At 48.4% G+C, this 12,172-nt stretch overlaps 1 protein-coding gene across 1 annotated transcript; it reads left to right on the forward strand.

The window, feature by feature from the left end:
* Nucleotides 1–9,962: 9,962 nt before the first annotated feature.
* Nucleotides 9,963–10,607, forward strand: CLDN34 (claudin 34). The gene has a single exon (XM_009943502.2). It carries the CDS (start codon nt 9,963–9,965, stop codon nt 10,605–10,607), a length of 645 nt encoding a protein of 214 aa, XP_009941804.2.
* Nucleotides 10,608–12,172: the final 1,565 nt, after the last annotated feature.

Here is a 12,172-nt window from a genome sequence, read left to right on the forward strand (position 1 = left end):
CCGTACTCACGTCCAACACATGGCAACGAGCCCGTCGGGGTCTGTATGTGTCGCGGCCTTTTGGCACGCAGCAGCAAAGCCTGAGGAGCTGAGTTTGCCTGTGCTACAAGCTAACACTATCTCACTATGACTGGTCAGAGGGCACATCCCAGCCTGGTGAGCTGCAGAAGAAGAGACAACTGTGGGACTACAGCCAGGCTGTGTTACAGAATCACAGAATCACAGAATGTTTGGGGTTGGAAGGGACCTCTGTGGGTCATCTAGTCCAACCCTCCTGCCGAAGCAGGGTCACCTACAGCAGGCTGCACAGGACCTTGTCCAGGAGGGTCTTGAATATCTCCAGAGAAGGAGACTCCACAACCTCCCTGGGCAGCCTGTGCCAGTGCTCCGTCACCCTCAGAGGGAAGAAGTTCTTCCTCATGTTCAGACGGAACTTCCTGTGCCTCAATTTGTGCCCATTGCCCCTTGTCCTGTCACTGGGCACCACTGAAAAGATTCTGGCCCCATCCTCCTGACACCCACCCTTCAGATATTATAAGCATTTATTAGGTCCCCTCATAGTCTTCTCCAGGCTAAACAAGCCCAGCTCTCTCAGCTTCTCTTCGTAGGAGAGGTGCTCCAGTCCCCTCACCATCCTCGTAGCCCTCCGCTGGACTCTCTCCAGTAGCTCCTCACCTTTCTTAAACTGGGGAGCCCAGAACTGGACAGAGTACTCCAGATGGGGCCTCACTAGGGCAGAGTAGAGGGGAAGGAGAACCTCCCTCGACCTGCTGGCCACACTCCTCTTAATGCACCCCAGGATGCCATTGGCCTTCTTGGCAACCAGGGCACACTGCTGGCTCATGGTCAACCTGTCGTCCACTGGGACACCCAGGTTTCTCTCCGCAGAGCTGCTCTCCAGCAGGTCCACCCCAAGCCTGTACTGGTGTTTGGGGTTACCTGCGCATGAAACCAGTGAATCAGCGTCAGCTGGAAGATAGAACAAGAGAGGAGGGGAACTGGACTAAAGGTGATGCAGAAAGTGGAAGGACATGGAGTAATGCCATTTTGCAGCCTCCTTCAGTGGTGGCAATGACCAGCCACAGTGTGCATACAGATGAGAAGAATTTTTCAATGAGGGCTTCCCATTTCAGGATACTTCTGTGAAATAACCTTCCTCTTCTCTCAACACCAGCCCTGGAAATGTCCTCCCACTCTAGGAGCCAGTGCGTCCTTTGGAATTCAGCATAGTTTATTCTAGGTTTCGAAGAGGAGAAACCAGAACAGAAGTAAGAACTCTCTTACCATTTGTAAGAACCATTGTTTACATCCACAGGAAAACCACAAAGCAAGGCAAACATAACATAATAAAAAAATGTTGTTGGGTTTTTTTTAAAAAAAAAGTATCTGAGAAGCAAGCATGGTACTATTTGTACTGAAGTATGGGTACTGCCAACCACAGTCCAACAAGAGACCAGTTCAGCTTGAGTTTACTCCTTGGAAAACCTCCTCCTTCGCCCCTAAATTTCATCCCGTTGCAGAGCTCCACTAATTTGAGTTGCATAAACACAGGAGGAAAACTCTAACAAAGAAGAAAGGATTATGAAATCACTTCATTCTCTTTCAAATGTGAATTCTGTGCCCTTCAGGCTGCCAGGCTGAAGGCGGTCTCAGGATTGAAAATCATGTCATCACAAAGGCAGATTTTCTGAAAGGGTGTCTTACAGAAAATTGAATTTCCCATGGGAGTTACCTGTATAACTTCGGTAAGCGTTTTAGAGCAATCAGAAAAAATGGCATATGATAAAGCTTTCATATTTTTATAATATGTTAATGATTAACTGACTTCCTACATCTTTGTTGACTTAGTGGGAGAGTGACAAAGAACTGTGAGGTACCTATTTGGTAGCGTAACAAGTCGGACAGTTTGCACGGGCATTTTTTTCCACCTCCCTTATGGAACTTGCTTCATCCAGCTGACACTACTTCAAAGCCTTAGGCAACTCTCAGACTCACAGAAGTAAGTCTCCTTATTTTTTTATATGACTTATTTTATGAAGTGCTGATAGAGAACAGATGGAGAGAGATTTAAATATTTATTTGTTTCTTGTAAAGAATGTTTTCCCAAATGGGAATTGAAGAACTAAGTTTTCAAGCATTAAATCATAGGGATATTGCTAAGAAGCGTCCTTCTTAATTACAATGCTCTTGGGGTCTCTTTTAAACTCACTTTCTGCTGCAAGACTTAGATTGCACAAATGATTTGGTTAGTAAGCTATGTCCAGTATAGAGCAATAAAGCTGCATCTATGCTATAAAACTCTACAAAAGCAAGATTTGAATTTTAATTTCAAAATGCATGCAGTGCCTGGCAACATCTAAAGCAAAAATATTTGCTTAAAACATGAAATAAATGGAAATAAATGAATTCCTGCTTACGCAAGCTAGGAAAAATAACTCTGGGCATATTTTATATAGGAAGAGTTTATCATGAGCTTTCTCTTCATGGTGGTTACAAGTTGCAGTAGAATTCCTAAACCAAAACCATCTCTCAACAGGCAGATGGGCTGCAGACAGGGAGACTCATACTTTGCTCTTCTGTTGTTACAATTTCTAGCGTATTTTATTTTAGCTGTGCTCTCACTTACAAAGAAACAAGTATTGTCTCCCATGCTTTTGGAAAGCTGTCCTTTCAACCACCCACCCAACCTCTACGGACAAAATCCCACCAGCTGGCTGCTGTGCGGAGGTTGTGTGCTCTCCAACTGCCGGCGCTGCAGGCAGCTCCTCACGCACTGCCGGCACAGGCACCGCTCGCTCCTCTTGACCGCATGCCCAGGCCGATGCTCCAGGTGCTTCAGGCGCTCCCCATTTCTCCCACAGGCACCAGGCAGCGTTAGCTCCCATTCTTCGGGCTGGAAGGTGACTCCTCCTGGGTGACATCTTCCCACACCCAAGGCTGTATTCGGTGCCCTCATCTTCCCAGCCGCGTGTGAGCTCTCTGGGACCTGGATGTGGCTGCCTCAGTCACGCTTCTGACCCCTTAGCGCTCTCTTCTCTATGCCCGTCACCCAGAGTAGGCAAGCTTTTGGGCTTCCCTCTGCTTTCGGAAGCTTCTTGAGAGGATCCCATCTCAACACAGCCAGTCTGGTTCTTCAAGGGCTGTTCTTCCTGCTGTGTCCCTAAATTGTTTTACTCAGGCTCTGAGAATCACAGAATGGTAGAGGTTGGAAGGGACCTCTGGGGATCATCCAGTCCAACTGCCCTGCTGAAGCAGGGTCACCTAGAGCAGGCTGCACAGGACCTCATCCAGACGGGTCTTGAGTATCTCCAGAGAAGGAGACTCCACAGCCCCTCCGGGCAGCCTGTGCCAGTGCTCCGTCACCCTCAGAGGGAAGAAGTTCTTCCTCATGTTCAGATGGAACTTCCTGTGCTTCGGTTTGTGCCCGCTGCCCCTTGTCCTGTCGCTGGGCACCACTGAAAAGAGTCTGGCCCCATCCTCCTGACACCCACCCTTCAGATATTTGCAGGCATTTAATAAGGTCCCCTCTCAGCCTTCTCTTCTTCAGGCTAAACAAGCCCAGCTCCCTCAGCCTTTCATTATAGGAGAGATGCTCCAGTCCCCTCACCATCTTTGTAGCCCTCCGCTGGACTCTCTCCGGTAGCTCCTTCAATGGAACTCCCTTCAAGGCAGAGGCAACACCATCTGTAGAAACTATGATAACATGGGATCATCTGGGTCCTGGGTCAAGTCTACTGCCATCTCACTGCCTACGAGCCTGCAACATTTCCTTATTAAACAAGAGCTTAAGGTGGGCTCAACCACAGAAAAGTAAATTAGGGCCTGAAAAAAACAGTGAGGAATATATAGGAATTATCAGTTTCTCTGCATCCTACCATCAAAGCAAATCAAACAAAAACTTTTCCTGAAATAGGCAAAACACTTTTACACAGCTAAATTTCAATGTATTCTTACTGAGCGGAACACAAGTGAAGATGGCTTTGTTTTACGCGTTTTGAGACACAATGAGAAAGTGGAAGGAGCAAAGTTCGTAACAGTGGATGTTGGCATTTGGGAGGAACGGGGTACATAAGGTGTCTTAAATCTGGAGATGCTCTATAGTGACTTATAAGACTTTATGCCCTACTACTTTGTCTTTTCTAATTGAAAAAGAGTGTGTTAGTGACAGCTGAATCCTAAACAAGAGACAACGGGGTTCAAGACTTCACGAAAGTCAGGGAGACTGTATTCAAGGAAGAGGTCATAAATGCAGCTAACTTTGTATCTAGGAAAATCAGAGCAAAACAGTTGCCACTCTGAGTGTTTGTTTAAAAGTTTGTTGAAGAAGCTAGGAACACACTGATATAGCAGCCGCTGCTGGCAACTCTTGTGGCAGGGACCACAGCAAGAAGCCATGCTTCAGCCAGAGCTGTGATGACAGAAGGATAAAAAACATATCTGAAGTTCTGGTCAAGACACATCCGAATTCAAGGGTCTAGAGCATTAGTACGGTCTTTGAGTATCTTGTCAAGGATCACGCAGTTTGTGTAAGACTTCCACAAATTCGCATGACCAGCCCCAGCTCCATCTGACACTTCCCTGCAGCCTCTTTCTGTGTCTGAGATCTTACGTTCCAGGTGTTGTTGACTGGCCTGTCCAGCTCTGTCTGGTACTTCAGGTCCCAGAGGGGAAGGGACACTGCAGAGGAGACGCTGCTGCTGGGGAAAGTCTTACCTGGCACATACCAACCTCGAAAGGACTTCTGCTAAATGGCAAATTCCCTCCATGCGGCTGAAAGCCAGTGCCACCTGGCCCTCAACCTGTCATATGACGTGATGCATTTGAAGACAAGTCCCGCGGGTGACTGCATGATTGGGAACACTCTCTTATGCCACCCCGCAAGCTGGACATCACCCCCTGACACAAGGCCCTCACCCCATGAGGGGTTCTGAGACCCAGTAATCCGAAAGGCCCAGTTATATTTAAATGCACTAATTAAGAAAGCACGCTAGCTTTTTTTTTTTTCTCTCCTGCATTTACTTGCAGGTTTTTGTTTTAAATCCTTGTTTCAGGAGCTTAAGGCAGGTTGAGTTTGAGAAAGCAGATCTGAAACCCAGCTGATGCATATAGACTGCTGAACGTAATTAAGACAGCTTTTCAGAGGACCCAGTATCAATTCCAGAAGTGAAATGCTTTTGGTTTCTCTGTTCTGAGAACTGGTATCACAGCCCCAGCCTTTCATCACTAGCAATTACTGGAAGTGAAAGAAGTGTTGACAAGATTTCAAGTATAGCTCTATACATGCTTGCTCCTGCTGCTGAGAACATCAGGAGGTGGGACTGCGGTCACAAAGAACTGGCCTTTACCTCTTGGACTGCAGGATTTCATTTCAGTCTTTTTGGAGGTAAGCCTGATGCACAGGTGACCCAAAAACCCCTCTACGAAAGCACTTGGCAGGTGGGAGAGCAGCTTGCTTCCATTTTTTCTCCTAGAAGCAAGCTTGCAGCTGTAGAAAAGCCAACACAGCTCCCGGGCGTCCTCATCTGTTTCTTGTAGCAAAGAGGAGGAAAGTCCTGTCTCGTTCTGTCCCTGAAGTATGTGGGCAATGGCTCAACACCCTTTGCATCAACAGCTACTCACTATGCAATGCTTGATTTAAATAAAAATAGGCAATAAACATGAACGGATCCTCCAAGTGTCTATATTTGGATGAATTCTCTAGCTTGTATCATCTTTTAGTGTTAGCTTCTGTCTTCTCTGTGCAAATTTCCACAGAATGCTAGCATTTTGCTTTTACTCAGGTAGGGAATTTAGTTAAAAACACATCCGCGAAGGACAGCCCGTCCAAGTGAAGGAAATGGAAGATGTGTTAAGGGAGAAAATGACAGCAAGGAGCTACCAGGTGAGAAGCCTGTGGAAGCAGCCCTACTTTTCCAGCCGTTGCTGGCAGACTTTCTAAAGAATGTCCCCAGAAGCTGCTGGGATGCTTGCTGGATCAGGACGAATCAATTTTGAATGAAAATGTTGACGAAGTTGCAGGCTACGAGGATGATGAGGGGACTGGAGCATCTCTCCTATGAGGAAAGGCTGAGGGAGCTGGGCTTGTTCAGCCTGAAGCAGAGAAGGCTGCGAGGGGACCTAATAAATGTTTATAAATATCTGAAGGGTGGGTGTCAGGAGGATGGGGCCAGACTCTTTTCAGTGGTGCCCAGCAACAGGACAAGGGGCAACGGGCACAAACTGAAGCACAGGAAGTTCCGTCTGAACATGAGGAAGAACTTCTTCCCTCTGAGGGTGATCGGGCACTGGCACAGGCTGCCCAGGGAGGTTGTGGAGTCTCCTTCTCTGGAGATATTCAAGACCCGCCTGGACAAGGTCCTGTGCAGCCTGCTGTAGGTGACCCTGCTTCGACGGGGGGGTTGGACTGGATAACCCACAGAGGTCCTTCCAACCCCAAACATTCTGTGATTCTGTGACACCTTGCTGGTGCTGTTTAATGTGTTTGTCAGCGACACGGGCAGCAGGACTGAGTGCACCCTCAGCAAGTTTGCCGACGACACCAGGCTGTGTGGTGTGGTTGACACGCTGGAGGGAAGGGATGCCGTTCAGAGGGACCCTGACAGGCTGAAGAGGTGGGGTTGTGTGAACTGCATGAAGTTCAACAAGGCCAAGTGCAGGGTCCTGCACACGGGTCAGGGCAATCCCAAACACAAGTACAGGCTGGGCGGAGAGTGGCTCGAGAGCAGCCCTGAGGAGAAGGACTTGGAGGCACTGGTGGATGAGAAGCTCAACTTGAGCCGGCAATATGCGCTTGCAGCCCAGAAAGCCAACCGTATCTTGGGCTGCATCAAGAGAAGCATGGCCAGCAGGGCGAGGGAGGGGATTCTGCCCCTTTGCTCTGGTGAGACCCCTCCTGGAGTCCCGCGTCCCGCTCTGGGTCCCTCAGCGCAGGCAGGAGATGGATCTACTGGGGCGGGCCCAGCGGAGGCCTCGAAGATGATTGGCGGGCCGGGCCGGTGAGCGGCAGGCCGAGCTCCGCCCCTCCGAGGGGACGCCCCCGCCTCCCGGGCCTTCCGCGCCGGCAACGGCCCCCGCGCGCCCCACGTCCGACCCCCCCCTCCCCGGCCACGCGCAGGGCCCTGCAGCGCTCCCCGCCGCCAGGCCGCCTTCCCCCGGCCCCGCCCCCCCGCACGCAACAGCCGCTCTCCTGGCTGGGGGGCGCCCCCTGCCGCCCGCTCTCGGCTGCGCCCGCCGTGAGGCGAATGCGGCCGCTCCCGCCCCAGGCCGTGCCCTGAAACCGGCCGGCGGCTCTGGCCAGCGAGGCGCTGCCCTTCGCCTGTGCCGGCACCGGCACCGCCCGCAGAGATCCCTCGTTCCGTCCCCAGGGGTTGCGGCGGGGCGAGAGGACTCCTGCGGCCGCTCCGCCCTGACGGGCTGTGCCTGGGTTTTCTCGCCGCGCCTTAACGCCAAGCGGCAGCCCCGCCACCGGCCCCCCCAAGCGCCGCCTGCCCGCCCCGCCGCTCCCCTCGGCCGGCGGGCGCGGGTCCCGCCAGCGCCGGCGGGCAGGGTGCGGGGGTACCAGCCAGAATGGTTCACCTTTCCTACAGAAGCTGCTTTTTTGGCGTCTAGACAGCTGGTAGCGCGCCTGAGGCCCGTCTCTGCTGGCCGGTTACTCGCCAGCCTTGTCGGAGGCGGTTGTACGAGCCTGGAGTTCTTCCGCGTCCTCCGCGTTCGCTTGGTCTGTGCTTTTTTTGTGAATCTCACGGGGGGGGAAAAGGATCTTTTCCTAATTTTCAATTTCATAATTCAATTCGGCACACCATTCCAGGTAACAGGAAGGCTTGCAGAGGGCTCTGAGCCATGGGTGCGATCCCACTGAGGCAGGTGAGCACACCGAGCCCGTGCAGGCACGCACCGATGTCATACCCCGAGCGGGTGTAACGCCGACACGGACCGGCCTGCCCATCCCTGATGACCCCGATATCCAGAAGTTGTTTAAACGAATGTTTATGATGCACACAAACAGTGTTACAGAAATACATCTTTTTACAAAAACAGTATTTTAAAATGGCGTTTTTAATACGGTTCAGGTTTGGCTTCGGTGTGCCCAACTGATGCGAGCCAAGGGCAGGGAGGCAGCGCGGGACCCCTGTGAGCGCGCTCGTCTCTGCCCAGCGTCTCCCCGTCAGCTGGACACGCACAGAGATGGTGCAGCTTTGACATGGAACTGGGACTGACAGAAAACCATTCGCAATGTCCTGTGGGGCTACTGTGCTGTAAGGCTGGTAACAACTGCTAGTTAGGTAGCGGGGTTTATAACCACTAACGAAGCAGATTGAGAAAGCATTCATAAACTGGTTTCATTTCAAGCAGACAAAAACCCAGGAGGCTATCCCACAGCAATTTCCTCCACGCTGGAAAGGATTAAATGTACATTTGCAATAATGGAGATTAATACGTCCCGCAGGGAATCAGTCCGATCGGAGATACACAGATGAACGGGGAGGCCAAAATGATAAAACTGCAGATGTTGCCGTGTTTGGCTGGCGTCAAAAGCCACTCTGTCCCGTCCTCTCACCACTGGCATCAGCTTCAGGACTGAAGTAAGTATTTAGCAGGCACTGGTACGAGAAGACGGACAGTGTTTGCTTAAGGACATTTTGTTACGAAGGTATTTTTTATTTAAGATTCCTGCAGATGGATTTTTGCAACTAGATTGTGTCACTGACTGAATGTGTTAGTTGAACAGAAGTAAAGAGGAAAGTCACTGCTTTAGTAACAAAACATAGTTGCAAATCTTCTTATTAATAGAGTGAACTTGGTACAGTATTTCTTCAGTCCTCAGTGCAGTGGGAGCAAGAGAAAAGGTATTTTAGTTAATTTGTAAAATACAAAGATCCCTAGAACCTTTCAGATCTACATAATAAATTTAAGACCACATCTTCTCTGATCACAGATCATTCCTATAATTGTTCAGAAGGTTGTATGAAAGACGTGGGAAATTAACAGATTTTTCTTTTTAATTAGAATAAAACCCTAATTTCCACTCAGAATGTACAAACCTAAAATCTTTTGCTAGGCTAAATGACTAAAATCTTTTCCACCACAGCATTAGGATGATTTGAACTGGAGAAGTTGGGCAGGTTATGAACGAGTGTGATCTGCAAAGGCAGAACACTAAAGAAATCTTGCTTAAAGTTTGAGGGAGGGAAAGCAACAGTAGCACATCCAGGCTCCAGCCCGTGCACAGAGCATTATATTTCTGATTAGTTCAAGTCTTTCTGCTAATGCATTCATGGTTAAATAATCTGAAAATGGTTAAAGTTCAGTGGCCATTACTAATCTTTGTGGCCCGGATTTGCTCACACCTCTGAACGATGGTGTTTTCTGCCTGACACTGGTCCCAGCAGCTCTCGGTGAGGGCAGCGCAGGCAGAAGTCTGTTTGAGCCGGGCTGCTGCACCAAACGCACAGCTGCCAGGGCAGAGGAGCGTGGCTTCTGCAGCTGCCTCGTGGGGTCTCTTGCGACAGCCAGGATCCTGGGGGTTTTGTCAGGTTTAGTTTCTACGAGCCAGTAACTCTACGGCTCCTGATTACACGTAATGGGCATAAGGACCTTGGAACATATAATGGTTAATTACCAAGGAAGAAAATAACTTGAAAAAAGATGTGAATTTTCCTTTTGTGAATGTAAAATGGGAGCTAATCACAGGCCCTTTCTGCTCCTTGTGATAGAACAGAATATACAGAATCAAAGCCTAGATTTTATTTGTCTATGGACATTAAACTTCAACAATTCTTTATATTTGGGGAAGATGACTATCATTCTCCCTCTGTACGCATATTCCCTCCTGCTTTTTCAGGTTCACCTGAATTCAGATTCACACAAATAATAGCCTTTGTAATTTTATGCTGTTCCTTTCCGGTGCCTCTCTCTCTTCGCATGGCCACTGTGTCTGCGGCTGAGTAGAAGACCGCGCGAGGATGAGGTCCCTGGTCAGCAGCTCGCACCTCCAGCTAGCCGGCTTTGTTCTGGGCACAGTAGGCTGGATCCTGTGCGCTGTTTCCATGGGACTTGTGGAATGGAGAGTGTGGCACGTGGACAACACCACCATCATCTCCTCTGGCATTGCCTGGGTGGGGATTTGGAAAGTCTGCTTCATCAGTTACATTCACGTCTCGCCTGGCTATGAAGAACAGTTCTGCCACAAATTCAGTGGCTACGACTCCTCCATCCCCCATGAAATTTACGCCGCTCAGGGTCTCCTGTTGATTGCCATGTGCACGGGCTTGCTGGGCCTGACTGCCACAGTTTTTGCTCTGAGAAATGTTTATATGGGAATCGCTCGCAAAACTCTCATTACCCGTTTCTTCCTGGTGGGTGCCTGCTTCTACATATTCGCCAGCCTCTGCGTCCTGATTCCCGTGAGCTGGAATTTCTATTCTGTCGCACACAACCAGAGCATTGCTTTTCCTCCTTCTTACAACATGCCCTCCAGCCCAGTGGCACAGGAAGCTGGTGCTGCCATTCCTGTTGGCATCATAGCTGGCATCCTCCTACTGTTAAGTGGGACTTTTTCTCTCTCGTACAGATTTCCGGTGACCGCAAACCCTATCACAAAATGCTGACAGGGTAAATCTTCCCCGTGCTGTTTCAGAACAAGAGCACACTCAAGAGATAAGAACAGCAGCATGAATGATTTTATAGTCACGGAACTACTGAGTTTAATTTTAGTCTGTAGTAGCCACACTATTTTGTTATATGAACCAGCTGAATTACCATCCTAATTGTCCCATATGACCAAGAGGTTCATCTTTGAGGTAATTGCTGTTGAGCAGAAACTGTGATCAAGTTTTACCAGTTGTCCTCTTTTGTATACACAAATGCTATTGATTAATTTATTTTTTGTGTAAGCTATTACCATGCTCAAAGAGCTGACTCTGAATTAACCGTCCTGTTGTTAGAAAAATGTGAAATAACACCTGTTAAATGTGAACTTGTGTCCTTGTTGTTCCTGAACTCTTTTGTGCTTTATTTGATGACATCCGTAGCGAAGTATGTTTTGTGACAAGTCAAGACTTTTAGTACCAACAATATGAGTTTCATCATGGTTGTGTCAAGTGAGTCTTCCCTGAATTGTCTTGCAAAGGTCTTGCCAGTTTCTTGTCTTCCTCCAGGGCACTTAAAAGAGCTGCACCTTTCATGCTTCTGTTTTTCTTTCAAGCTGTTTGCATTTTATGTTGCAACATCTTTGCCCGTGGGCAAGGTGTGCTCTTAGTTCCTCACTTAGGCAGAGCCAAAACGTCTGCAAGTGTTTGCTTCTTCATCAGACACTTCACCGAATCCAAAGGTATTGCAAAAGACGGAAACAACTTCTACAAGTTATTACAAAACTGCTGTCAAAATCAGTGGTCTCGGTAACCGGGAATATTCAGTACAACTTTCAGAGTATGATTCATTTGACCTGATGTAGACATCGATCCCTAAACCAGTCATTTCTGTCTCTGTTTATAGCCAGTGTAGAGACAAATACAGTCTTTTTTCCAACACAGATGCCTAGAATGGCTGGAAGAAGACATGCTCCCTAAAACCCACTGTAATGACTGTAATAACTACAGTTGCTAACTCTGGTGTACACAACTAAACTTCACCTAAGCTAGATAAAGTTAGGCAAAAAATTAATCTGTCATTTAAGTGGTGCTTCATACGCCAGTGCCATTAAAAACATACAAGAAAAAAATGTACATTACAAGAAAAGGTACAGTGGCAGCAAACCGGGTCTTACTGCTTATGGCTGTTACTCATGGTAAATAGTCTTGCTGTCTTTGAATGTTGGAGAAAGAATGAAAAGCAACTCAACCGTTTGTAAATCTCCTATTTTCTTACTTTCAAGGAGAAAGGCAGTGCTCCAGGTTCTTAGCACCATTTTCTTGTTTTTTTGTTGTTTTGGGGTTTTTTTGTCCAGCATCTTGGCTACCACTGCCACTGTTTGTCTCATCAAGATTCCTTGTTCATTTCTGCCCTAAGTTTCACCCTGACTGAATCCGTGAGATGCATACAGATATAAGAAATTTCCTTCGTTATTACTACCTCAGCTTGTCCTAGCACTCGATTTTTTTCTTCCACTTCTTCCACACGGTCTCAACTTTGACGTACAGACTGTCTAGACAGAATCTCTCCAGCACCTTCATTT

This window comes from Opisthocomus hoazin, chromosome 1 (assembly GCF_030867145.1).
Source record: "Opisthocomus hoazin isolate bOpiHoa1 chromosome 1, bOpiHoa1.hap1, whole genome shotgun sequence".
Taxonomy (NCBI): Eukaryota; Metazoa; Chordata; class Aves; order Opisthocomiformes; family Opisthocomidae; genus Opisthocomus; species Opisthocomus hoazin.

What these genes read in the sequence shown, in the direction of transcription:
- CLDN34 (XM_009943502.2), top strand. Translation starts at nt 9,963, where the DNA reads ATGAGGTCCCTGGTCAGCAGCTCGCACCTCCAGCTAGCCGGCTTTGTT.